The following is a 27,806-nucleotide window of genomic DNA, read 5'->3' as shown; positions in this document are numbered from 1 at the left end:
CCTTGCCTCCCCTCCCAGCGCCCAGCGCGGCTGGCCACCAGGCCGTCGACACGTGCTGTGGGCCTGCAAGCCCCACGGCTTCCCTGGAAACAGCACAGATGTTAGCTGACCTGCCTCAGAGGGAAACTCAAGCCCAGGACACTTCCGGGCAGCCTGCAGTCAGCTAGTTGGGGGCAGTTTTTTTTTTTTTTTTTTTTGATTGATTGATTGATTGATTGCTACGTTGGGTCTTTGTTTCTGTGCGCGGGCTTTCTCTAGTTGCAGCAAGCGGGGACCACTCTTCATCGCAGTGCGCGGGCCTCTCACTGTCACGGCCTCTCTTGTTGCGGAGCACAGGCTCCAGACGCGCAGGCTCAGTAGTTGTGGCTCACGGGCCTAGTTGCTCCGTGGCATGTGGGATCTTCCCAGACCAGGGCTCGAACCCGTGTCCCCTGCATTAGCAGGCAGATTGTCAACCACTGCGCCACCAGGGAAGCCCCAGGGGCAGCTTTTAGGTGCAGTGCTTGGGTGCCTTTTCTAATGTTTGCCCATTGAAAGAGCGCATCATGAAGAGCTGGGAATGTGGATGCTTTCCCGAAACTGGCCCCCAGCTTGTCACTTCCCCAGCCATCTTAATCATTTTCAAGGAGTTCCACTTTTCACCTGTAATTGACCTTTCAGGGATATAGTTCTTCAGTTTCTTAACAAACATAACAAGGTAATTAATCATGCTCATTTGACAAATATTTAAATCATTTATTGCCATTAATTTACAGCATTTCAATATACACACTGCATGGAAATACAAATACCTTTTCAAACACTGGCAATGTGATTTTAGGTATGTGGCCAGCTGTCAGCTGTCTCATTCATGGTCATTAAACGAAAGGTCACGATTTCTGAGTACTTAAATGCTGATGGTTACAAATTTTGTTCTCTTCAGTTTTTCATTAAGTAAATTCTAACAGATAATATACATATTACTGCAGATAAAACCATCATTGGGAAGTATTAAATTGATTGCATATTTGAGCTACTCTTTCTGAAGAGAAGTAAAATATTCAGTACTTGTAAGGCAGCAGAGAGTAGGTTTAGGAACTCCCTGCTATTTCTAGAAAAATAGTCCGGTTAGTAACGATAGCATTCCGCGTATTTTTCTTAGCAAGACTGTTCATTATGATGGAACCTGTGACTGAGCAGCCGCGGCTGGCAGTGCCATCCCTTCAAAACGCTGGCTCTTCATTTTCCATTGTTATGCTGAGGCCTTTTTAGACATCCTGGGAAGAAGCACAAAGGCAAATTCAAAGAGAAACAAAACTTCACCGCCAGCCTCGAAGGCCCTGGAGGGCTTTAAGAAGACACCTTTACGTTAACATGTATTTCAAGTCACGATGTCATAAGAACAGTAATACCCTATTTCACGCTAATTTTCATGTTTAATAAGTGAATTCTCATTGCACTGTCTCAACGGCGCGGTCCCTGTTTTAAATTCTCAGCGTATTTCTGCTCTGCAGCGAGTCTCCCCAGCCACACACAGTCACGCCCCGCCCCAGCTCCTCAGAACACAAAGGGTCAGTGGGGTCTACTTACTCGTGCCGGAGCAGCCGTCCGCCCTGGATGAGCTGGGCTACTTCGTTTGTGGCGTGGCAGGCGAACAGAAGCCAGTTCCGAGGCTGCACCTTGTAGGCGAATCTCATGAACGTCAGGGAGTAACAGCAGAGGGCTGCCGGGGACACGCAAGACAGTGACTTAGGGCCTCCCGCTGAGGGCTGACAGGGCTCAGCTGCCTCGAAAACAGAACCTCTTCTGCTAAGACCTTTACAGATGATGCAAATTATTGCTTAAATGCTTCCCTGAATGGGAAACTCATCAGATGGTTTGCTCCACTGTTAGGTATTCTGTTACTTATTACTTAAACAGGTAAAGAACATAATGTCAGTGAGCTGACATCAGTTCTAACCTCCTTTTCTGTCCCCTCGAGTGGTTTATAGTCCCTTATCTGACAGAACTGCTATTTAATCCCCTCAACAAGTTTTATGTTCAAATATCAGGATTTCAAGTAAACTTAAAGATCCTTTTTCCAAATAAAGTTCAAGAGGACACGCTCTTTAACTAGGGGCACTAAATCTGAAAGGCAAACAGGACCTTAATAAATACTTCCAACTACAGTAACCCTTTTTCTCCCTGACCACGAGGAGTAACACCCATCAATGACGTCAGGCGCTTTACATTACTTTCTAATAGTGACTTTAGTGTCTGGTGCTACAAACTTGAAATGTAAGCAGGAGCTGTATTATGCTATAATTTTATATATAAAGATCCTCCCAATTTTTCAAATCTGCATCCTTACCAAATGTCATCCGCCCACTGATAATCTCCGGAGACTTCTTCATGTCATTGATGGCGGCAATGGGAAGACCCCAGTTGGCTACTGGGCCCCAAAAGTGCTGTTAAAAAATGAGGAGAGAAAGAAGAGGAAAAGTCAAGACGGAGCGGTGAAGAGCTACAACTTCTCTTAAACAGTAACGTGAAATGTGCGGTTAACTGGGGAAGGTTACCATGCAGGCATTCAGTTGTGCAAGTATGTGCCTAAGAATCAGCTGTTCTCACAAGGTGAGAGCCCCAAAGCAGAAGGGATCAGGCACTCTACCAAGGTCCCTACCAACTTCCAGATCACAACTAAGTAATCTCAGACTGTCCCGTTTTGAGAATTTTCAAATGAGATTAACTTCTTACACAAGTCACTCGTGCTACAACCTAAACCTGTTACAACCATTCTCTGTAATGTAACGTTTAAATCTATCAAACTTTTTTCAAATTTTCATTAAGATATTTGTCAACATCTCTTAAAATGCAGACCCTAAGTTGGATACTTTTTCTGAAGAGAGTAACTTAATTAGGGAAGAAATTGCTTTTCAGCTCATATGAGCTATATGAAGATCAGAGAACCTAAAAATCTACACTCAGAGCCCCAGATAATGAGAAGTTAAACTGAAAATTAATTTTGAAGGAATAGGAACAGTCTATATTTAAAAAGTGGATCAGGAGTTTCTCATGTGCGACCACGGCCGCCCCAGGCACCAAAATTAAGTTGTCCACGTTGAACAGCAGCAACATCCAATTTAATTTAACTTCTGAGGTTGAAGTGAGTCCAGGGGCTTTTCCCATTAAATGAAAAATTGTTTTATTTATGTACAATTTGCAAGTAATGCTTTAAAATATGAAGGAGGGAATTCCCTGGAGGTCCAATGGTTAGGACTTGGCACTTTCACGGCCATGGCCCGGGTTCCACCCCTGGCTGGGGAACTAAGATCCCGAAAGCCGTGCAGCACGGCCAAAAATAAAGTGAAAAACAAAAAATAAAATAAAATTTGAAGGAAACCACACAATGTTGGGTAAAGACCCTTTTCAGTTATCAGAACATTAAGCAGTGCTTTATTTCTGCCTATCAGAGCATTTAAGATAAACTCAGGCTGCAAAATACCTTTCTAGACCTGCACTTCTAATACTGACCAAGAGTCATTAAAATCCAAAAACTTTGTAAGAATGAGAAACAAGGAAATGCAAGAAAAATAAATGAGAATTACCTTTGTCATGATCTAAGAATATTCTGAAACGTTTACATAACGTGTTTAACGTAAGCATGAGGCCTCTGCCTTAAATAGCTATAAAACTGTCAGAGCTGTTCTACTGCCAGCATGGTGAGTACTGCAGAATCTCACATCTGAGTTATGGACGCTGTAACTCAGGCACAGTTGGTATAAAGAATCTTTGAGGTTCTGGGGTGGCTATTTAGTCCTCCTGCTTTCAGACTGGATTTTGTCTCAGCTACTCATTGCTGAAACTTTCATGTTTCTTGTACCTGGATGAAGCCTGGCCATTTTCCTCCTTCCTCATCCTCCAGACCTCTGGCGATGGAGTATCTAGCCCTCCTCACCTACCTGCTTGTTTCCATTCCTGTCCTTTCCTTTGTGTCCCTTCACTTTCAACTCTCTATTACTCCAGGGATGTTCGTCTCCTCCTTTTTTTGACCACGTCAGTCTATCCCCATCGCTTGGCTGTTTAATCACTTTCCACTGCTCTGCTCTACTCTGCACGGTGGCCCCCAGGTCCACGCATTACGCACACACTCAGGGCTGCCCTGAGGGGCTCAGCCATGCCGGGCGTCTGCGCTCACAGCTGCGGCCAAGTAGTAAGAGGCCGCGGCATAAATCTGAAACCTGAGGCAGCCCGGGGGACTTCTGGTCACAAGACAGTATTCAAAGTTTTACCGTGGTGAGCGTAGGGCTATATGAAGCAGAGTTCTGCAAGTTAAGGGCTGTATATACACTTGTGATTATAAGCATTGCGATATACTTAAGAGATATTTCGTAAAAAGAACATAAAAGGTAAAGATAATTTCAACACTAGTTACTAAAATATCTAACCACAGAAAGTTAATAATACATCTTTTCTATCGAGTACAAGATTCTAGTTCTCACTTCCCTTTTCTGGAATACATGTGTGGTCTGTGCTCTGTCAGATATTCATCAGTCAAGGCACTGGTCCTGCAGAGGAGTTAGTGCCCAGAGTGGAACCGGAGGACCGAGGGGTCACCGGAGGCGCCCTTGGCCCGGGACCCACAAGGACGTGGCACGATGGCTATCTCCTATCCATACTCTGTTACTGCAGAAAGTCTGCAGAAGCCTGATATGAAGAAGCGACAGGTTCTTACCGTGCTGTTTAGTGAGGCGTCACCGAGGTTCAGACAGGAGAGACATGCGGGGAAAACAAAAAGATCAGATGCTTTGAAAGGTTTCCGTTACGTCCGCCTCATACGTGCGTTCAAGTTCAGTGACAGAACGACAACACTAGCAGCACACACTCTTTTTTTGTCTTGAGAAGATCCAGTGATATTTCTAACAATGACTTTGGCCTAATGAGAGTAAACCTTAATTTTATGAAACGCAACCTTCATCCTTAGAGTGGGGCTATCCAACAGGAATATGATGCAAGTCACGAACGGGAGTCACATGAAATTTAAAACTTTCTAGAAGTCATGTTAACAAAAGTGAAAACCAACAGGAGTTAATTTTATTATTTATTCCAACATTTCTAAATATTTTAATTTGAACATGTAATCAATAGGAACCTACAGATAAGGTGTTCTACATTCTTTTTCGGCACTGAGTCTCCGAGATCCGGCGGGTGCCAATGCTGCCCCACGCCTCAGCTTGGACTGGCCACCCTCCACGAGCTCCCCTGCCACCTGGGGCTTGGGGCTCTCAGACTGGACAGCACGGGCTCACAGGGGGCACTTCTTTGAAAACAGCAAGTTGGAGGGAAGCACAATGCTGCAGAATTCTACCAGCAACGGACTTTCCATTTTTACCTACTAACAGGCTCTCACCAGAATGTCAGCTCCCCAGAATAGGCGTGTAATTCCATATTCTGTTCACAGCTGAATCTCTGGCCCAAGTGGTGCCCAGAATTCACAAGGCACTCAAAAAATGTTTGCTGAACGAATGAAGAGGAAAATCTTCTAATGTTAAGTGAATTGTTTTCCTGAATGTTAAAATTAATACCATTCAGAAATACGTCGAACTACTTTTACTTCTGAGATGGCAATTCTTCTTTTCAGGATATAGCTTAATTGTTCTGATAAGGCAAACTCTTAAAAGTGTAGCTCCTGAAAGAATTACTGAAATAAAACGATAAAATCCTCTATACACACTGTCACGTCCAAACAACTCCCCTAGTTGTTTTGATGCAGGGGTCGAGGAGGCTCTAATTTCCAGCACGAGAGTATTTGCTGACGATGCTAATAATATACTTCAAATAGGTTCTACCATGAAATACGAACAGCCTAGAGAGAGTCCGTCCTTCAATGTTAAGTGCATTGTTTTAATAGATTGTGTTTCAACTGTGGTAACAAATTACGTTGCCAAGACTGTATTTCCCAGCAAGTCCAGGCGGAGCACAGAGTCTGGACGGCCGAGAGGGTGATTCCCTTATCAGGTCAGAGGGCAGGATCCAGTCGTTTATGGACTATTCACCTGTGGTGTCACTCTCCTTTGTTCAGGATCTGAACACAGGCCTTTTATTTATCTATAAATTACCAACGGCACATTTTTTTCCTACAAAAATATTTTAAAAGATGTAGTTCTTAAAATCTAAATTGTCAACTCGGAGATAATTTAGTTTTCAATTCAGGACTCTTTCCTTGAGTTGTACAATAGTTCAAATTCTACCCTATTTTACAAAAGGCAGATTATAAAGGAATGTGAAGGAGGAATTAACTTCTGCCGTCATACCCTGCTCAATCCAAAAGTCCTATGTGAAAGTGACCACAATAATAATGTTGATCACATCACTTTAATAGTGGTTTAATGACTATAAGCCAATCTGAGAATAAATTTATTCTAAACATCCCTGGGAAATACAAAACGCCACAACTCAACATTCCTTAATTCTATGTCAGAACTGTCCAAAACATGCATCAACTACTCAGTCAAAAAATCTGAACAGCATATTTGTGCAGAGCCAAACTAGAAAAGAAAAGCTTCCTAGTATGTATTAGTTTCTGTTCCAAAGAAAGATAAACTTATAAGCTACACAAACTGCAGTTGGGGGACAATAATGTTAAAACTGTGTGGAGGGGCTTCCCTGGTGGCGCGGTGGTTGAGAATCTGCCTGCTAATACGGGGGACACGGGTTCGAGCCCTGGTCTGGGAGGATCCCACATGCCGCGGAGCAACTGGGCCCGTGAGCCACAACTACTGAGCCTGCGTGTTTGGAGCCTGTGCTCCGCAACAAGAGGGGCCGCGATAGTGAGAGGCCCGCGCACCGCGATGAAGAGTGGCCCCCGCTCGCCGCAACTAGAGAAAGCCCTCGCACAGAAACGAAGACCCAGCACAGCCAGAAATAAATAAATAAATAAATAAATAAATAAATAAACTGTGCGGAAAATACCCTTGACTTTCTCTTTATTTGGTATGTTGCCTGTATTTTATTTCAGTGAAGGTTAAAACAAGCTCAAAATGCGTAAGGGTTTTTCTCGGTTCACTTACGACCTTGAATTCCTGTGGAGGAAACACCGGTCTCCCACGTTAGGAACGACGATGGAGGTGGCAAAGGAGGATGAGTTCACCCCGCATAAACTTCATCCTCTTTTTCTCCTGAATTTGGAATCTGTTTGCTTGGCTCCAGGTTCCTTCTAAGCTCATTTTTATTTTCTTAATGTCTTCTCGGCTTTGCCAATCTGTTTCTTCCTTTCCTAAAACTACTGACAGTAACTGTTAGCTTTCTCCGAAAGTGCTGTGAGTAATTCAGGTAATTTATAACTTGCTTCCACAGTACTAAAAGGATCTAAGCGACAGCCTAGCAGAGTCTGTTTATAGCACCACTGAGAGCGGGGTAAGACTTGGAGATATTCTAACTTCAATTCTCTTACAGGCTGAAAATGCTCACCACCATTTCATTTATGCTCACCAACTTTTACCCGATTTTCTATTTCTAGTTCAAGTTAAAATGAGAGAGAGTTTTAACGATCAGAATGTGTGATATTCAACTGTATTTAGATGGTCAAAACTAAACTGGACGGCAGAAAAGAGATTGCTGTGGCCAGTTCTGCTTCAACACTTTCAGCCTCAGTAACCTTCTGAAGGTCATTTACATGGCAGGGAAGTAAGGCCAGGGGCGGGTATGCAAGCAGCATGGCAGAGAAGGGAGGCAGACACAGGAAAAGTAGGTGCAAAGAAAGTACCTGAAACCTTCTTTTCAAAACCATTTTTGTGCATAACTATTTCCCTTTAAATCTTAACCGACATTCCTGTTTTAGCTTCACAGGATTGGCGTCCAGAGGGTCTCAACTTTTCCGCTCGGTTTGGATCTCAGTTTTTCCATATGGCAAGTGAAGTGTTGGACTATCTGATGTCTGAGGTCCATTCCAGCTCTAATATCCTATAACTTGTGAAAGACTCCCTGTTTTCCACTGCAACTTCTCACTTGGGTAGTAAATATAAACTCTTAAAGCTCTCCTGGAAACTTAGAAGTTAAAATAACTTAGAATAGATAACCTTATTAACTGGAGAATATTCACTGCAAACAGCCGGCTCACTTGGGATTTACAAGAGCGTGCTGACTGATTAACTGACTCTCAAATACTCGTGATCTAGGTTCTACTTAAGAAAACATTCTTTGCACATATATCCAAATACATATGTGCACGTATACATCCGTTCACTTCTCTGAGGGAGGGGAGTAAATCTCTAGGCTAAATACACACAGACCTTGACTGATTCAGTCACTAGAACATACATCTTACCTCAAAACTTAGCTGCTCATTCTAATTTATTTTTCTTAACCAAAATTCAGGAGGGAGAAGAAGAGAAGAAGAGCAAAAAAGAGAGAGCTGTCTGCTTTTACTCCACCAATAACGTATGTGGGGAAATAGTTTATTTAAAAAAAACAAAACAAAACGATAACAGAGATCCAGGAAGTTCTTGATTCAAGATTTTCATTAAAATAGGTAAGAAGAAATCAGTGAAAGGAAAGATGGAAGGCATCAAAAGGAGAGTACCAGGAACCCAGGGATTAAACGTGGAATATTGGTAACAATAAAAATAGAACATTTACTTTTGTAATATACACAGCACTACGCTGTGTCGTCAAACAGCTACCAAAGCACAGAACACTAAGCAATTTGTCCAAGACTACACAGCTGGAAAGCAAAAAGGCTGGGATTCAAACCCATCACTCAAAACTCATCACCTAGGTGTAATAATACTGCCGTCACATCCAACAAAAACCGTCAATAATTACTTAATATTTTAATACTAAGACCCAATTTAAATGCCCCAGTTGTCCCAGTAATGCCTTTTATAGCTGTTTTTTTCCCATATCAGATCCAATCAAAGTCCACACACTGCCTTTGGTTAGAGCCTGTTCTTTTAACTCCTGTTCCTCGATGAAAAAAAAAAAAATCAACATTTTAAAATACACTTGGAACTTCACTTTAGTAAGAAAGACATTTCAGTCTTATCCATAAAATGTAATTGACAGGAGGTTATAATCTATGTAAAGTATGACTTTAAATTTTTGCTAAAAATTTCAACTATGTTGTTAATAAAATGACTTTTAAAATTCTAGAGCAGTTTTAGTTTGGAAAACCTCTACACCCCTTCGGCAGGCTGTAAAAAGAACGCTAGAGAGCTTGAGTTGTTCAGGAGTGCAAATGATTGATGAGGTGAGAAGGCACAGGGCCCCGTTTCTCATTGGAAGAGAATACGAAATTGTCTTCTTATGGCTTTATTTATTTGCAAAAGCAAAGCAGGGGCTGTGAGCAAGAAGATTAGAAGAACAAACAGGGGAAACGTTCCTCTAATAAATGCTGGGAAGAAGCGATTCTCTTTCTGGAGAAAAAGCTAATAAAAGAGCTTCTGCTGAGCGTTTTGATATCAGCCCAATCACTCAACCACTGCTCTGCAGGCTGGCATGAAATCCCACTGCTGCCAAGAGCAGCAGGGAAAACAAGGCCAGTTGGACATCTCACTACATCTGTTCAGTCCACAGAAGTATTTCCAAGTCAAAGTCACAGAGCTTTACGCCTCATGAAACTGAGCGGGACCCTACAGGGCCTTCCTGAGTACAAAAGCCCCTCTGTGTCCCCAGTTTCTTGTTGTAGAAAAAGGCTTTAGCCTTCCAGGCCTTCCCCAAGTTCCCAAGGGCGGACTCAGGCAGTTGCTAATGCGGGAAGTGAGGGAGCGCAGGAAGAAGGGAAAGCAGTTAAGCAAGAGAAGTAATGACAGCTTAAACAATAGTTCAGCGATAAAAGACAGAGTCCTAGTTCCTCCTGAAGGGAGATACATATCAATCTAACACATATCTTTGAGTTGTTCTGCAGGAACTAAGGCTCCCACCCAGGCGGAGGATGGTCACTACATTCCCACCACAAGAAGTAGCCTTCAGACTAGCTGGAACCAGAAGGTTGACATTAAGATTCCCAAAACATCACCCTGTTACCTCACCACCTACCGGTCAGAAGAAAGTCCACAAGCTGATCACGCACCCTGCAACCCTCACTCCGAATGTGTCTTTAAAAGCCCCTCCCTGAAAGCCATCTGGGAGTTTGCGTCTCTTGAGCAGGAGCTGCCCCTTCTCCTTGGTTGGCAGGCGCCCTGCAGTAAACGCTGTACTTCCCTTCCCCACAACCAGTGTCAGGAGACTGGCTTTGCTGTGTGTCGGGTGCACAGAGTCAAGTTCTGTTCAGTAACACTCACACTTAAGATTTTAACTTTTCCCGCAACAGTACACTTTTTTAAATGTTTCTGCTACAAAAATAGCAAGATATAATAGAAATATGTAGTGATTTGGGGTTTCCAAGTATTTTCACGTCCCTCATCCGGTTTAATTTTCTCAACAACCCAACCAGATAGGCACTGTCATTAAACCCATTTCACAGACAGGGCAACAAAAGTCCACTGGGATTGACTGCTGGGGATCCCTTGGCTAGAAGTCATTCTTCGGAATCCTAGCTGGGTGTCCTAGCAGGCAGCACTTTCCTGGACACTGCAATTCTCTTTTTTTCCTCATTTAGTCAGAGCTGAATACAATTAAAGCAATACTAGAGAAGGCATGTAAACATTAAAGCTACATGAACTTAATCTTTGAAAAAAGGTTAGACCATATATCAAAGTATTCAATTGAAATACCTGGCTCACAGACACCTGTCTAGTAAAAAAAACCATAAATTTAGAAAAGCAGGGCTAACTCTCTTCCTTGAAAATACATATATTTTACAAATTCTTCCTGTGTAATAAAACATTAGGTAATCATCAGCATATTTCTAATATGGATAAGACTTTATTCTTAATTATATCATACAGTTTTATCCTTAGCTGTACTTAACTATTAGGAAGGCTCATACAAAGGAGAAACATGAGTAAAAACCTAAGGTAATATGTGAAGTCATAGAGAAACTTAACTGCAGGGACTAAGAACACAGCCTCCCATGACTACTTTCCTCAGATTTCCCCAGCACATTAATCTCATAAATACTCTGCTCCACGGTACTAAACATCTATCCTAATTAATTATGGTCCTCTGCAAGTACACAAAGTTCATTTTTGGAAAGTCAAGAGTGAAGCTTCTGTTTCCAAATTTACCACGTGGCAGACAATTATTTTTCTTACCCTACTGCCCTTTAAAATTACAAGCAAACAGTATTTGCAATAAAATTCAGAATTTAAAAAAATTAATCCTGCTTTTTTTTTTTTAACTGGTAAAATGAAGCTGCTTTCATACTGTACCCTATGGATAGTTATTTCTCCTCAGCTGTCATCACTTTACCTCTTTACTACACTAACCTGTTAAAAAATACTGCAGCCCTACACTTACCTGGGTTTAAAAAATCACACAAAGAAAAACTAAAGTGTATACACCTAAATAAACTATATAAAACGGTTTTAAAGTTATATTAAATACATGAAATAAAAAGCAGGCATCTCAAGATTACAGGCGAAAATAAAATACATAAAGTGGGACTTCCCTGGAGATCCAGTGGTTAAGACTAGCGCTTCCAATGCAGGGGGCGAGTGGTCCCTGGGTGTGGGCGGGGTGTGTGTGGGGGGGGGCGGATTAGGATCCCGCCTGCCGAGCGGCGAAGCCAAAAAATAAAATATACGAAGTGTCTTTAGGCTTTTCATCCCGCCAATGCCCTTTCTTTCTAATTGGAAATGAAGACTTAATGGAAAGCAGAATATTAAAAAGTATGCCCTTGGTAGGCAGAATATTCGTATGTTAGATTTGATCCCGTCCCACGCTTGACGCCCTGAAGCTGCGAAATCCGAAGGGCGAGGTCGACCCGGCGGGCTCAGTGCCCTTGTCGCGGAAAAGGAGCACCTGCGGCTCACCTTCCACCGAGCGATGCCAGGACGCGCCCTCCCAGCCCGCGCCCGGGGCAGGTCCGCCGCACACCTGGGCACACACCTGCCGAGCAGGTGCAGCGAGCCGGAGCCCCGGCCCCACTCGCCGGACCGGGCCCGCTCTCGGCGCCCGCCCGCGCCGGGGTGGGTCCCCCCGCCGGGGCTCCGGCCCGCCCCGCTGCCCCCCTGTCCGGAGTCCCCTGCGCCACTACCCCGGGACCCCGCCCGGCTGCCTGGACTCCCGCCCCGCGGCCGGGAGCCCCAACCCCTCTGTCCGCAACCCCCCGCCCCGCCGCCCCGTAATCCCCGCCCCGCTGCGCGGAGCCCACCCCGCTGCCCGCACCCTCGCGGCCCCTCATCCCGGCGGCGTCGGCTCCGCACCCCGAGGCCCTCGGCGGGTCCGGCCCCGGGGACTCGTCACCTCATGAGGTAGTCCCGGAAGTCCTTGCTCCGGACATAGTCCGCCGCCTTCCGCACCAGCGCGCCCGCCATGGCCGTGCCGGACACCAGGCCACCCGCGATGCCCTCGGCGCCGCTTCTCGGAGCCCAATGACACCCGGCGGAGCGGACAGCGCGGACACCGCACCCGCCCGCCGGCGTGCCTCACGACAGCTCGGCCCCACCTTACGGTCGCGGCCCGCCGCCTGGCTCTGGGCCAATGGGAGGGCGCAGGGCGGGAGGCGGCGGCACGGATTGGCTCACGCTCATCGCACACCTCCTCCCCGCCCCTCGGCAGCGCGTGGGGGCGAGGCCTGCTGCCGTAAAACGGCCGGGGCCCGGCGGCGATTGGCTGGCGGTTGCTAGGCACCCGCGCTGGCGCGCTCCGGGCGGGTAGATGACTGTCCGAGGGCGCGCGGGAGTGTCCCAGCCGCCCGCATCTCGTGGGCCTTTGCAACGTCCGCGAGCCCCCGCTGCCGCCCGGGCCCGCAGGCTCCGGACCGGAGGTGGGCGCCGGGAGGAGCGCAGCAGGGGCGTGCGGGCTGCGTCCCCAGTTGCCGCTACACGTGCCGGAGAGCAGGTCCTCTAGCTCGGGACCAGCGCGGGAACCGCAGCGCCACGTGTGGGGCGCACCGCGTGGAGAGGGAGACGTGGGAGGTTCCGGCTGTTCAGGGCTTTGTTTTGTTTTTGTTTACTGTAAATGTTTTACACTGGCCAAAACTGTAGACGGCTGAGTCATCTAAAATGCCCCGGATGAGAGCATGGGGGCAGAGACCCTCGGGCATCTCTAGCAAGGACTTCAATTGGAATGTAAACACCATTATTTTTAATATGGAAGGATTGGAAATGAGTTACATATCCACCAAAGGGACAGAGTCAAATAAATCGTGGTGCATCCATTCCATCATCGAATACTATACGGTAGTTTAAAAGAATAAAGGAACTATGTGTGCTGATATGGAAAGATCTTTAAAATTTATAGGGAAAAAAATCAAGGTGCAGAATCCTGTGTGAAGTATGCCAGTCATTCGTACATAGGGACAAAGAAAGTATAAATTTGTCTCCAAAGATAGAAGAGAAATGTTAGTGGCTACCTCTAAGGAGGGCTAAGGGGGTGAGGGATGGAGGGAAACTTCACTGTATACTCTTGTTCCTTTTGAAGCTTGTACAATGAACATATGCTATCTATTCAAAATAAAAAGCATTAAACAAGAAATGAAATGCCTTTGAGAGTTAAAATAGCATTCGTTTCCTTGAATCAGGTTTATTTCCTGTTAGGATGTCTACGGGTCACACCTAACCTTGATCTTCTGTGAAAGTATATCTTAATACGCAATGTTGCAATACCATAATAACACCAGGAAGGCCCTTAGATTCCACTGGTGCTTTATGGTGGAGATAGGAATGTACGACCTAGAAGGACCAAAGCTATCTTTATTATTCATAATATTATTAATACCTCCCATTTGTTGACCAAGAGGCACTTTATTTATTTATTTTTGGCTGTGTTGGGTCTTCGTTGCTGCGCACGGGCTTTCTCTAGTTGCGGCGAGCGGGGGCTACTCTTCGTTGCGGTGCGCAGGCTTCTCATTGCGGTGGCTTCTCGTTGCGGAGCACAGGCTCTAGGCACGCGGGCTGCAGTAGTTGTGGCACGCGGGCTCAGTAGTTGTGGCGCATAGGCTTAGTTGCTCTGCGGCATGTGGGATCTTCCCAGACCAGGGCTCGAACGCTTGTCCCCTGCATTGGCAGGCGGATTCTTAACCACTGCGCCACCAGGGAAGTCCCAAGAGGCACTTTTCAAATGTAATTTCTCCTCCTCACATCAACCCAGAAGGTGGGTGTAAGGAAACTGAATGGCTTTTTAAATAAAACCAAACTGTGTCTGCCCCCTGCCATGTGAGAAGGGGCTCCTGGATCTCAGTGGTTCAGTCTTATCCCCTAATACTTTTCTTTCCCTCATCAGCAGTGGTTTTGAAACTTAAGCTGTCAGAAGACTCAGCCCCCAACCTCAAAGCCTCAGGAGGTCCAGAGTGGAGCCCTGAGCCTCACTGTCAAGTGACAGCACTTGGAGAAAGGCTGCTGAGGTCACCTGCCCCAATTACTGCTGTCCTCTCTTGGCCGGCCTCGAAGACTCAGCTTTCCCATTTGGGCCTCAGCTGGGCTTTTGAGCTTTCCATTGGTTTCCCATTGTGTGGAGGAATGTCAACTGGAGTATTTAAGTATAGGAATATACTGGATAAAGGAATATATAAATGTCCTACTGAGTAGCTAACCTGGGGTCTGAACCCCGTTCTCTTACTCTGAGAGCCATACTTTCTCCACTATTTCAAATGTTGGGACAAAGAGGACTTTCATGTTAATAGTATCTTTGCTACTTTAAATATGGAACAGGCGCTACGGTCTAATGTATAAGAAAGCATAACAGTAGATAAGAAACCCAGCTACATTATTTCCTAAAGCTTCAGAAAGGCCCAACCCTCCGTGGTCCCTGCACGGACAGAGTATGGGAGGTGAAGATGCAAACATCACTGGCTGCTTTGAATCCCAGGTTTGCGAAAGTGACTGCAAAGGCCTAGCAGTGAGTGGGAACTCGCATGCCCATCCAAGTCCAGGAAAGGCAGTCACCGCCGAGGCTGCACTCAGAGCTTCCCTGCTGACAGGAGCAGACTGTGAGCTTGGACAGATTGCTGAAGTCCGAGGTTGGAGGGAGGCTGGCCCCGGGTTCAGAGCACCCGCGTGGCCAGGTCTGTTTGTACAGACCGTGTTTACATACACTGTGTGTGCAATGGCAGTGCTTGTGCTGTAGAAGGGCGGGGGTGTCCTCTGGCTGGGTGTCCCCTGGAGAGCTTCACGGCACGCAGGTCTGTGATGCTTCGTACAGTAGAAGAGCTTCCATATGGTATAAACAAGCTGCATTTTCTCACCTAAGTATCAAAATAGAAAAAAAAAAAAAAACAGTAGGTCTAATCATGAGCTGACACACTGAATTCCACAGGTCACAGATCATATAATCTGTTACGATGAAAAGAGGAAACATCTGAGGAAGCACTTAGTGGATGATAAAAGTGTCATAAATGTAAAGAGGTATTGTTTTTGTCCTTCTGCCCGGTTTTCTTTTGTCCCAACACCTGCCTTTCTTGGGTTCCGGTTAGGCAGGCACGGGTCAGTTTGGTTAGCTTAGAGTAAACCAAGGAACTCCAGGACTTCGACGAGAGCCATGACACTTAAATTCAAAAGCCAAAGTACCTTTTCGAATCTGAAGGCATAACATCTTAGCCAAGTTAGCTCTTCCTGTCTGGCCTGAAATTAATCCGCTGCGCTGCCCACAGGGCTTGGAGAATTAGATTCCTCCCAGGTTACTGTTCTAGTACTGAGGTCAGGGAAATCACAAACTTTCACAGGCCAGGAATCTTCACTCTGCCTAGCGATTCAGTAATTTACTAGTGAATACATGGCGAAGGAATACCGAAAATAGAAACATCACCATTTTGCCCTTCCTGTGGAAATGTGTGACTCAGGCAATCGTCAATGGACAGAACCCATCCACTGCATCAATGGACAGAAACCATCCACTGAAAGGTGAGAGGAGCTGAATCATCCCAAGGTGCCCGCGTGTCACCCACAGTCGCTGGCTGCTGGTCACGGGGAAACAGGCTTCACACACTGTGGATACGGGCAGCTTTCCCCAACTCCTGTGTCCTCTGGAGTTTTAGGGGGGAAATGGTGAGGGCAGTTTTCTAGGTCAAATGTATTCGAAAGCTTATTTGAATCAGACAAGGTTATTTTTTTCTGCAGCGCTTCCGAGAGAGCCTTTACTAAGCTCCCGTGAATGAGAGCATAAAAGAAGCTTATTCTACGTAGCATTTCCCAAACTTCCTTAACCATGAAGCCCTTTCGGAAGGAGCATCTCATGGGCTGCCCATCCGTCGGGTCCAGCGTCCAGGTTCCTGCCTTCCAGCCCTCCGAGCCAGGGCGCAGTGAGGAACTCAGGCCTTGCAATCAGGCGGATGCTCCCACTTTTTAGCTGGCAAGTTATTCAAACCCCCCAAGCCTCAGTTTTTTAATCTATAAAGTGGAACCAACAAGTATCACATCATACACGTTGCTGAGTTTTTGTGAGAATTAAAAGGAACGATGTCTGTACGAAGCCTGACACTGTCAACAGTAGATTTCCACTTTGCTGCATCCCCTTAGGACATAAATGTCCAGTTCTCCTTCCCTGCGTCCCCCTTGGGAAGGGCCTGGGCTCCCGCCTGCCCTCCTGTCTTTTGCTACTGGGTTGTTTGTTTTTATTTATTTTTTTATTAGGGAGAGGTTGTACCTTGCACCACCCTTTAATCCTCTGAGCATTATCTACTCTCCTGAAGGACAAAGGTGGAGAGAGGTTATCTGTGTAGATTTCTGTCCTTGGAGGAAGGTCGGAGGGTTCAGAGCTCGCGGGGCCCTCATCTCTGCTTCTCCTGCACCATCATTTGGTTCTGTGTATGCGGAAAACCAGGTTGGGGGAAAGCCAGGTCCACCCAAAGGGTAGCTCCCAGCTCGGACCCAGGCTTAGCTGGTGGTAGGAGCCTGCAGGCGGAGCTGGCCCTGAGCCGTGTGAGGTGGCTCTGGGGTAGTGGTTACAGGGGCCTGGGAGGTCCTCTCTCATTTCCAGCTAACACTGGCCTGATATTCTACCTCTGTGAGGACGCTCTTGAAGACAGTCAGTGTTGTATTGACAGAACAGGAAGCCGTCCTTGGAGGGGCTCCCCCTGGCTAAACACAGACAGGCTGAGTATTGAAAAGAATGACTACAGACAATGGAAACATGCATGTGATTTTGTGAGTTCATGATTGTCGAGGAAAAACAAAAAGATAGATACACCACAGAATGGGAGATTTTTGTAAATCATATATCCGATAAGCGACTTGTATCTAAAATGTTTAAAGAACTTTTAGAACTCAATAATACAAAGACAAAGAACCCCATTAAATAATAAGCAAAGGATCAGAATAGACATTTCTCTGAAGAAGATGGACAAATGGTCAATAAACGCATGAAAAGATGTTCAACATCATTAGCAACCAGGGAAATGATAATCAAAACTATAGTGAGATACCACTTCACACTCTCCAGTATAGCTACAATCAAACAAATGGAAAATGGTAAGGATGTAGAGAAATAGGAACCCTTGTGCACAGCTGGTGGGAAAGGAAAATGGTGCATCTGCTTTGAAAAACAGTCTAGCAGTTCTTCGAATGATTAAACACAGAGTTACCATGTGACCCAGCAATTCCACTCCTAGGTATACACCCAAGAGAAGTGAAGACATACATCCTCATAAAGACGTATACGAATGCTCATAGCAGCCCTGTAAATAATAGCAAAAAAGTGAAAACGACTCAGATGTTGAATCAGCTGTGAGTAGGTAAATATGGCATATCCATAAGATGGAATATTGTTCAGCAATGAAAGGAAATGAAGTTCTGACAGGTGCTACAACATGGACGGAGCTTGCAAACACTGCTAAAGTACAAGAAGCCACACACAAAGGACCACATATCCTGTGATTCCACTTACGTGAAGAGCAGGCAAATCTGTAGAGACAGTAAGTTGCCCGGTGGCTGCCTCCGGCTGGGAGGGTTGGGGAAACAGAGATGCTGATGGGTCTACGCTCTCCTCTTGGGGTGATGAAAATGGTCCAACACTGGTTGTAGTGATGGTTGCACACCTGTGACTATGCTAGAAACCATTGACTCGTACACTTCTAAGGGATGAATTGTAGGATATGTGAATTATACCCCAATAAAGTTATTTTTTAAAACTTAACAGAAAAATAAATCTTTAAAAAGATGCGTAGAAAAGCAAACAACAAAAATCCTGAAACCCCTTTGTCATAATCAGTACACCAACTCTTGGTAATTAAAGGGGAAGAAGCATTTATCTGCATGAACTATTTCAGACAGCCCTAGTCATGAAGGAAAGCTCTTCTTTTCAGAATGAGTCCAGCTAATAAATATGAAGGAATGGCAGAATTAAAAGAACATCAGTCTGTAATCCCTAGTGAAATATTGATTCAGACAAAGATCATCAAGGGCGCTAACCCTATTCAGTAAAGGACCGGGAACTGGGGCTCGCAGGGCAGCAGTGTTATCCCAGGGGTTAGTTGCTGGTCTGAAAGGGGAAAATGCGAATTTGCAAGGAGGGATGCAGCTGGAACTACTCAGCATCACAGGCGACTCTAAGTGCTTCCCGGCAGCACCTGGCCTACAGTACCACCCCCCACCACCGCGCATCTTGAACCTGAATCCGATTAGGCCTGTGGGTCCATCTTCAAGTTCCCAGGAAATGAAAGTGCTAGAAGAACTAGTCAAGGGAAACTAGTGAGGGAGTGACCCAGCTTCTCCAGTAAGTGGAACATTTTAATAGGACAACAGGACCACGGAAGCCCTCTCTTCCCTGAGGGCTGAGGAGGGAGGACGTTCCGGATCAGCAGTGCCCCGTAGAAGTGTCACGGGAACCACAACCCAAGCTCTGAGTATTTTAGTAGCCACATTAAAAACGTAAAAAGAAACAGATAAAGCTAATTTCGGTAATGCATCTATTTAGCCCAATATATCCAAAATATTATTTCAATATATAGTCAATAACAGATATCACTGAAATATTTTTTTCTTCTTTCGTACTGTCTTCAACAACTGGTGTGTATTTTACACTTATAATTCATCTTAATTCAGATGCTAAATTTTCATTGGCAATACTTGATCTGTATTTAAATTTTGTAACATTTACAGTTGAAAAAAGTGTATTTACACACCCAAGTTGTTCCAAACATACGGAAAAAATTTCCAAAACTGAATCGAGTACCAAAAAAGAAAAAAGAAATCATTTTCCTTTAACATTTGCATTTGCATTGACAATTCAAAATTACATCAGTTCAAATTAAATTCACCTACTCTTGTTTCAACTCAGTCGTGTTAACCTTAACGTCAAAGGTTAGTTACTGCCCGACTTCCCTGGTGGCGCAGTGGTTAAGAATCCGCCTGCCTAACGCAGGGGACACGGGTTTGAGCCCTGGTCCGGGAAGATCCCACATGCCATGAAGCAACTAAGCCCACGCGCCACAGCTACTGAGCCTGTGCTCTAGGAGCCCGTGAGCCACAACTACTGAACCTGTGTGCTGCAACTACTGAAGCCTGCGCCTAGAGCCTGTGCTCCGCAATAAGAGAAGCCACCGCGATGAGAAGCCCGTGCGCCACAACTAGAGAAAGCCTGCGTGCAGCAGCGAAGACCCAACGCAGCCAAAAATAAAATATAAATGAATAAATTAAAAAAAAAAAAAAAAAAAGGTTAGTTATTGCCTAAATGGAAAAGCATCTCTTTAGTTTGAGGGTAGTTTTTGCAGTTAATTTACATAATGCTGTTTATTACTATTAAAATGTTCTGCCTATGTATTCATGTTAGGAAAGCTTTGTAAAATCATTGTTATTGATTCGTAGTCCAAAAATTTCAATTGCAAATAAATTCTCATACCTGTGTAGCTAGGACACAAATGTGAAAAAATTCACTTTTTAAAAAAAAAAATGTTTTTTTATTTATCTGGTCGTGCCGGGTCTTCGTTGCGGCATGCGAACTCTTAGTTGCAGCACGCATGTGGGAGCGAACCCGGGCCCCCTGCGTTGGGAGCGCGGAGTCCTAACCGCTGCGCCACCGCCACCGGGGAAGTCCCCCCTAAATTCACATGTTTAAGTGAAGTTGTTAAGCTTCAGGTTTAGCTCATTCATATGCACCACCTGAGAGTAAGGCTTTATCGTCTCTGCAGAAATGAAGAAATTAGGAGTGTTTTTGATGTTAATGGTTTCTGGTCACCCCTCTGCCTTCAAAGAAGAAATGAATGCGGTTTCTTTGTCCACATGTACATGCGTGTGTATAGAAGTATTTATGCTGGCAACAGTGGGAAAGGTTTTGGTAGACAACTTATAAGATTTCATGGGGCTTCCCTGGTGGCACAGTGGTTAGGAATCCGCCTGCCAAGGCAGGGGACACGGGTTCGAGCCCTGGTCCGGGAAGATCCCACATGCTGTGGAGCAACTAAGCACGTGGGCCACAACTACCGAGCCCACGTGCCACAACTACCGAGCCCACGTGCCACAACTACCGAGCCCACGTGCCACAACTACCGAGCCCACGTGCCACAACAACTACCGAAGCCCGTGGGCCTAGAGCCCGTGCTCCGCAACAAGAGAAGCCACCGCCGTGAGAAGCCCGCGCACCGCGACGAAGGGTAGCCCCCGCTCGCCGCAGCTAGAGAAAGCCCGCGCGCAGCAACGAAGACCCAACGCAGCTGAAATAAATAAAAATAAATAATCCCCCAAAACTCCTGATTTCAACTAACATAGTTGGAGCACCATCCATCGTGCTAGAAATTACACCCGTTGTTTCACCTGTAGCTGACACTCTAAAAGATCCCCAAATGCCCACCTTGGGCTCTATTTTCCAGGCCACGAATTGGCAACATTTCTTCCTACCTTCGCAAGTCTGCTATTGGCCTGGTACGTGGCTTCAGCCTTGGACCAGCCCATGCCACCTTCCGTCATTTCATACCTCGTTCCACATTCGAGTTGTGTAGGTGCGTTTTAGATCCGTTTATTATCATTACCGTTTAAAAACCTAAATGATGTTTCGAGCAGTTGAAAAATGGGTGTATTCTGAATGCATAATACTGGCAGCTTGCCACCAATGTTTCATGAATATGAATTTTCTTTATCATAACGTGCAGTGCCCACTCTGCTGTATCAGTTGCTAGTTTCTTCAAGACACATTACAGATCATTTCCTCTGATGGCCCATCCTGGTTTCTTCTCGTTTCGCCAGCAGAACACCCCACAAGCTCTGACAGCTTTCCACAGCGCTGCCTCATAGCCTGAAGCCAGTGGGCTGGGAGCCTGGATTCTAAAGGCTCCAGCTAGGCCTCAGTTAACACATCTTCTAAATGGGAAAAAGGACAGAGATTAAAGTAGCTAGTGGCATTGTGGCGTAGTTGAAGTGCATACCCCATCAGGATAATGCGGTTACACAGATTAGTCACAAAGACTGAAACACAGGATAAGATCAATCAATTTCTTCAGAAATCTTTCACCCACAAAATGGGTTAAAGTTTGACTGGGTTAAGTCTATTGACTTGACCTCAAAGACACTCCCACATGGGCCATGCCCTGTGGTCTGGATTGCAGTTCTGAGTGGCGAATCTAAAAGCTAATATTTGGTCTGTCCTCATCTGTTGTCCTCGGCCTAGTCTACGGCTTCAAAAGAGAAGATGCAGCTTTACAGGATTGTATGCTGATCAAGCAAACTCTAGTGTCCCTGGGTCATTTAACTGTAGGAGACATTGCCTGCAACAGCAATAAAAGTTACTCTGGACGTCTCCACTGAGAGAGAGAGGGAACCTGTGTGGCACCTCCCGTGGCCCCCACGTGTCACGCAGCTCCCCTCCTTGGGGGAGAACCAGGACGGCCCCAAATTCACTTCACTTCACTTTCCCTTCACCGAAGCCCCTGAGACAGGACAGGTCCTCACGCAGCTCAGAATAGCCCAGGGTTTGAGCCTGTGGCTTCCAGGTGCCAGAGGGAACGTGCTTTTCCATTTTCACACACGGCTGGTCCCGGCTGTGGAAATGAAGTCTTCAGTGACTTTGGGTGGGGTGGGGAGCGGGAGGAAGGGGGAGGTTTTCTCTATCTAGTGACCCCAGATCTTACATGGCTCCCCCCATCTCCGCGCTGCTCCCCACGCTGGTCCGCCTCCAGTCTCCATCCGTCCCATGGGTGCTGCCTGAGGGCCCGGGAGATGCCAGGTGGCGCACCTGAGGTTCAGGGAGACACAGACAGGTGGGGACTCTGCTCACATTCCAGCAGGAGAAGCAGAGAGACAGACAGACAGACAGACACGGAGACAGAGAGAACAAATTAATGCACTTCTGCCAAGTGCCGGGGGGTGGGGAAGGCAGGGCGATGAGATAGAGCAGGCCGTGGCCAGGGCAGGCTAGGCGGGCCCGCTGCTGCTTTGGGTGGGATCATCGCAGAAAGCCTCTCTGAGAAGCTGAGGCCTGAATCCCGAGCAGGAGCCGCTAGGGAAGGGTGTCCGGGCAGAGGAGACGGACGGACGGCAGAAAGGACCAGAACTCCTTTCGCTAGAGAAACAGCTGGGAGTCAGGGTGAGAGACGGGAAGGGTGGCCCAGCACAGGTGTGTCGTGTCAGCTGGTGTCTCCGCCCCTGGCACCTTCCCCATGGCCTCCGGGGAGGCCTCCCTGACTGGCTGAGCCCAGCTCCTAGACAGCCCTGTGCGATCAGCCGGCCCCCATCAGGCTTCTTCACCCAGCAGCCGTGGGCTCGCCGAGCGCCCGTCACCGTGGACCCACCCCCAGTGTCGTTTCTGCCCAAGGGGCTCAGAGCAAAGGGGGCGCAGGGAGCTGAATGCTGCACCCCCTCCAACCCATATGGTGAACCCTAACCCCGTGTGATGGCATGTGGAGGGGGGCCTTGGGGAGGGGCTTAGGGTTAGACGGGATCATGGGGAGGGGCTCTTACAAGATGAAGGGACCAGAGCCTTCTCTGAACCAGGAAGCAGGTCCCCACCAGACACCGCGTGGGCGGGCGCCCCGACCTTAGACCCCCGGCCCCCTGAACTGCCTGCTGCTTCAGCCCCCAGCCTGAGGAATTCTGCCTGAAGGCTGATGCCCCCGGGATTCAGGGTCCTGCCCAGCTTCCTTAAGGCCTGTGCCGGTGTCAGGGTAGGACGGCGCCGGGGCCGCCCGCGGAGAGGTCGCCGCGCGGGGACTGGGGTGGGTGTGGTCCCGGCGCAGGTGGTGGGCACTGAGACACTGCAGTTGTGGGGCTTTTCTCTGTCGGGCCCCAGGGGCCGGAGAAGGAGGGGCGCAGGTGCTGGTGGGACCCAGCGGGCCATGAGCACCCCGTGTCTTGGCTTTGCCTGTGCCTTTGGGCGCTGCAGGTGGGGGGCGAGGGGGAGTGTTTCCCTGGGGACACAAATGCGGCTCTATCAAACCGGTCTGCCAGATGCCACCAGGCTGCGTCGCAGGCCAAGAGCTGTCAGCGCGTGGTGACCTCTCCTGAAGAGCCGGCGGTGGACAAGGGCTCCTGCTGCGGTGGGGAGGGAGGGGGCTCCCACACACAGCTCGCCCAGCGGGGAATATTGATGGGAGACCGGGGACCCCACAGTGAGAGCTGCCAGAGGCAGAGAACGCCAGACACAGGCCCAGACGAAAAGGAAGACAAGAGTCCCAGCCAGCTCGGATGCCAGTGAGGGGAGAGGACCAGGGAGTTGGGCGCAGGAGGTGGCCAGGGAGCCACCAGGGCTCTGCCAGCAGCCTTGGGATGAGGGGGTAGAGTGCGCTGTCTCTGGCCGTGCATCTTCCCGGCCTGCTCTCCAGAAAGTTCTGCAAGGTACTTACTCCTCTGTAATAATTCCCTTTCTGCTTAAACTTGCTAAAGTGGATTCTCTTGTTTGTAACTAAGACTCCTGACCAATGTACTAGAACAGTGCCATCCAGTGGAACTTCCTGCCTTCATGGAAATGTTCTAGAATCTGGGCTGTCCAACCCGGGAGCCCTGGCCTCCTGCGGCCGTGGGGCACTTGAAATGTGGCCGGTGTGGCCACAGAACCGAATTTTGACTTTTATTTAATTTTAAGCGATTTAAATTTAAATAGACAACCGTGACGGGGGCGCACCCTATTGGACGGCACGGAATTATAAAGTTAAGGTGGGGTGCGCCTCGAGATTAGCTGAGAACACACCGGCCAAGGTCATGGGGGTCAAATACCAGATAAATAGGCTGGACTTTCTCCAGAAGAACCAGAGCTGCTGAAGCTCTTCCTTGAACACAGTAAAGGGATACGGGCACCACTGTCTGTTGATAGAATTTTAAGCCTCAGCATGTACAATGGGCTTGGTGGGCAGTGCTGCAGCGGGGAGCCAATTCAGGAGGTCACTGCGGCTGCCCAGGTGAGCAGAGAGAAGCGGGGATAACGGGAATGAAAGGAAGCCCCGGCTCAGGAGGCGAACCCGCAGGATCTGAAGGTTGATGACGTGGGAGCGGCTGGGGGAGAGGCTCTGGACCAAAGGATGGGTCCATCTCTGGATGGATCCTTTGGAAATGGTGTGAGTCAAAGTGTTTCCACTGAGTTCGGGGATCAGGAGGGAGCAGCAAGTTTTGGGAGGCCGAGGTGAAGACGTAGGTTCAGGATTGATGAACCAGGATGAAATGCTTGTCAAACGTCCGCGTGGCGATGAGCAGCCTGCAGTGGCCAGCAGCTCGGGTGTCCAGCCAGGGTAGGACTTGGTTGCTTTTGGAACTTAGAGCCATGCATGGTATTCTGCGTCTCCAACAGGGCCGATCCATGGAATCACAGGGATGCTTTAAAAACACAGGTATGCTCCAAACCTATTGTCTGAGCATCTCTCCTTGGTGGTTACCAGAGTCACTGATTCACAGCCATTTTCACCATCAAAGACCTTTTTTGAAATTGTTTTTCCTATGGACCTGTTTTAAGAAAGACTGTCTAATAAAGATATATTTGTTAAGTAACTTTTCTGCTCCTCTATAGGAGTATTTTAAAAGAGAAATTTTAAAATTTCCCCTATGTGTGAGATAACTAAAGTTAATGTAAAACCAACCAAAGCTCAGAGGAGCCTGACGTGTTGCCATGTAGGTTTCTGGTGTTTAAATTTATGCTTCTCACACAGCTTTTGGCAACGTTGACATAGATCTCAGACGCCCAGTTCTGCCGAGAGCTCAGGTTGGCAGTCCCTGACCGGCTATAAGGAGCCAGGGGCGGGATCGGGGACAGCTGCCATCCCCCCACCGTCCCAGGGAAGCTGCGATCTGGGAGCGGTGCCGGGGAGGGAGGGGACACTTTCAACACCCGCAGGGCCCACACTGCGCTCTCGTGGCACATTGTGACAATTGCAAACTCACGGAAAGCCCCTGCTCTGTGCCCGAGGCTGTAGTGAAGCTTTGGGAGGAGGAAATGAACTCATGTGACCCTCCCTGCCCTGCAGTGCCTTCCTCCCACCGCCGTGTGCTGACCCACCGGTGACGCCTTCTCCGACCCTGTTTGAATTTGCCCACCGCTGCCCCCCTTGTCCTCTGTTTCTCCCACAGTGCTCAGTACCCTTTGAGAGCCACATCCTCTGTGTGATTTGTTTCTTCTGTTTCCCCTCACTAGGAAAAAGGCTGATGGAGGGCAGAGAGCTTTGTCTGCTTCCCTGGTGCCTGGCGAAGAGCTGGTGTCAGGAAATGTTTGTGTGAATGAACCAGTAGCTCGAAAGCCGTCCGACGGAGAACCTCCCCGACTGTGGCTCAGGGCGCTGCCCTTCCTGGACAGCACCGGACACCCCCTGCGGTGGGCCCTCCCCTTTCAGCGCCTCCATCAGCCATCAGGAGCCTGAGACCCCCCGCCCAGGGCTCACTGCCTTCTCCCATTTCCGCAGCAGGTCCTGGAAGGTTTTGTTGGAGGAAATGGAAGTCTGGAGTCACTAGAACTTTCCGGGGATGTGGGAGCCTGAGTCTCAGCCTGTGAACTGTGGTCTGGGAGGCGCACTGACCTCTGGCTTCCTTTTGTCTAAAATGTCAGGGACAGTCGCTTGTCCAGTTCCTGTGAGGCCAACGTTTATTATTTTATCGTTAATCTTCTCAAGGGCTTAGACCTTAAACTTTCACTGCTGTTCATATCAAAGTCTTTCAGATCGAGTTCTATGTGAGTCTGGATTACTTTGGATGTTTTCCAGGTTTCACTGGGGATATTTTGTAACTGGGCGAGAGTTTACGTTGTTAGCAAAACCTTAGGCTCTAAAAATGTGTTTTAAGGTTATGTGAAGAGCTTAACTCTGATCTTAATTTCTCTTAAGAAAGTCTTTTCTTTAGTCTGAACACTTACCTTTTCAACTGTTATTTAGGACTAAAAACAAACCTGATTGATCCAGTTTCCAAGTCCATAAAGAAGCAGAGTTTGAAAGTCTGTGGGTTTTGACGTGTCTCCATGTGATCAAAGTTTCCAATTTCACGATCTATCCCTCAGCCCAAAGCAGAACCCAGGAGAGCTGAGATCAGGGGCCAAACTGGCTTCCTATTCCCTCAGGAAAGAAAACCCCGTGTGATAAAATGTGGGGAAAACACCGAAATAAACAGAACTTGCTGCCAACAATGATGTTTCGGAGCTAAAACCACAGCTATGATTTGGAAATCGTGGCTTTCTTGCCCAAGCTCAGGTGTGATAAAAACAGCATACTGAAGATTGTTTCTCTGCCAAACATTTATTTGATGTTTCTCCTCTCATCATGGTAAAGTGACAAACACATGCCCAAATTGGACATATGTCGTAAATGAGTGTTCTTGATTTTAGATCCTGAATTATAGCCATTATCGGGGAATCAATTAAATAAAATTCAAAAGTCATGGGCTCAACATTGAAAGGTTGGTAATATCTGTTGCTGAGAAGAACCAGCAAACCTTAAGGATTAGTGTACATTTTGAATTCCCTTCCCTGAATAAAATGGCAGGTCCCCTCGGTCTGCTCTGCTTTTCCCTCAGAGCGCACGGCACCTTGGCACCTACTGTTTATGTATCGTTACCGGCTTACTTTCTCTCCCCTGCCGGAAGCTTCGCGTCACCAGAGGAGGGACCTGCTCTGTGGCTGCTGAACCTCTTAGGACAGCGACGGGCGCGTGCCCCAAGCACAGGAAATGTGTTTTGACTGAGCAAATCTCTGCTATGAGGGATCATCTGCTCAGTCTGAGTTTCTACATGTCAGTGACGAAATGACTGTCACTGTGTGAAAGCCCTGACAAGCTGAAACAGCTGGGGCGGTTGTCCTCCCGTCAGTGGAGGTGCCCTCGACCCTTGTACGGCCAAGGAATCTGAGCCCTGGGACGGGGACGTGTCCACACTACACTGGCAGCAGAGCCCGACCCCATGCCCAGGCTCTGACTCGGGATCCTGAGTCACGAGCTGCCTTGCGATCCGCCCTCGTACACGAGATTTACTCATTTTACCTAGGAGGTCACAGACCGGATAAAACACCAGGGATTTGGTGGGCGGCATAGTTGGGTGACCCGGGGGCTGCCTTGGAAACCAGGAGCCCAGGCCCGAGGCTCCCTTACCCGCCTCATGTTTCCAGCATCTTGGGAAGCAAATACGGCTAATGGTCTGGGTTGGCATTACTTAGGACAAGTGGCAAGCTGGATTTGCAAGTATAGACACAATGCTCTGCATGAAAGGTACCCGGAGGACTAGGTCACATCCTGCAAAAGATGGACGTGTGCGCTTGCGGCTGAGTTAGCAGGACGTCCCCCGAGACATCGCACAGCCGGGGAGACGGGATTGCGTCCCCGTCCCGGGCCAAGGATGGCCGTTTGCCTGCAGCCCTTTATAAATGACTGGTGTTTCCCAAGTTGGGCCCCGGCTGTCACACAGCCCTCTGGGCAACCCTCGGCC

At 47.6% G+C, this 27,806-nt stretch overlaps 1 protein-coding gene across 2 annotated transcripts; it reads right to left on the bottom strand.

Moving 5' to 3' along the window:
* Positions 1-714: 714 nt before the first annotated feature.
* Positions 715-12,467, bottom strand: MPC1 (mitochondrial pyruvate carrier 1). 2 transcript variants are annotated; one of them, XM_068551202.1, is made up of 5 exons: positions 12,304-12,467; positions 11,027-11,030; positions 2,330-2,426; positions 1,570-1,702; positions 715-1,256 (listed from the first exon to the last, which is right to left on the bottom strand). In XM_068551202.1, exons 1-5 carry the CDS (start codon positions 12,372-12,374, stop codon positions 1,232-1,234), a joined length of 330 nt encoding a protein of 109 aa, XP_068407303.1. In that variant the 5' UTR covers positions 12,375-12,467; the 3' UTR covers positions 715-1,231. The 2 variants fall into 2 exon arrangements, with proteins under 2 accessions (XP_068407303.1, XP_068407302.1); XM_068551201.1 differs by lacking the exons at positions 11,027-11,030; positions 12,304-12,467 and adding an exon at positions 4,694-4,803.
* Between the last annotated feature and the right edge of the window lie 15,339 nt (positions 12,468-27,806).

The sequence above is a fragment of the Eschrichtius robustus genome, chromosome 9 (genome assembly GCF_028021215.1).
Source record: "Eschrichtius robustus isolate mEscRob2 chromosome 9, mEscRob2.pri, whole genome shotgun sequence".
Classification (NCBI taxonomy): Eukaryota; Metazoa; Chordata; class Mammalia; order Artiodactyla; family Eschrichtiidae; genus Eschrichtius; species Eschrichtius robustus.
This window is presented reverse-complemented; position numbering and strand designations above follow the sequence as displayed.

Excerpts from the sequence above, each read along its gene's own strand:
- MPC1 (XM_068551202.1), bottom strand. The coding sequence starts at position 12,374 with ATGGCGGGCGCGCTGGTGCGGAAGGCGGCGGACTATGTCCGGAGCAAG. Across the intron at positions 1,703-2,329 it reads CAGTGGGCGGATGACATTTG|CCCTCTGCTGTTACTCCCTG; the intron begins GTAAGGATGCAG and ends TGTCCCCGGCAG. Across the intron at positions 1,257-1,569 it reads GGACGGCTGCTCCGGCACGA|GATGTCTAAAAAGGCCTCAG; the intron begins GTAAGTAGACCC and ends GCTTCTTCCCAG.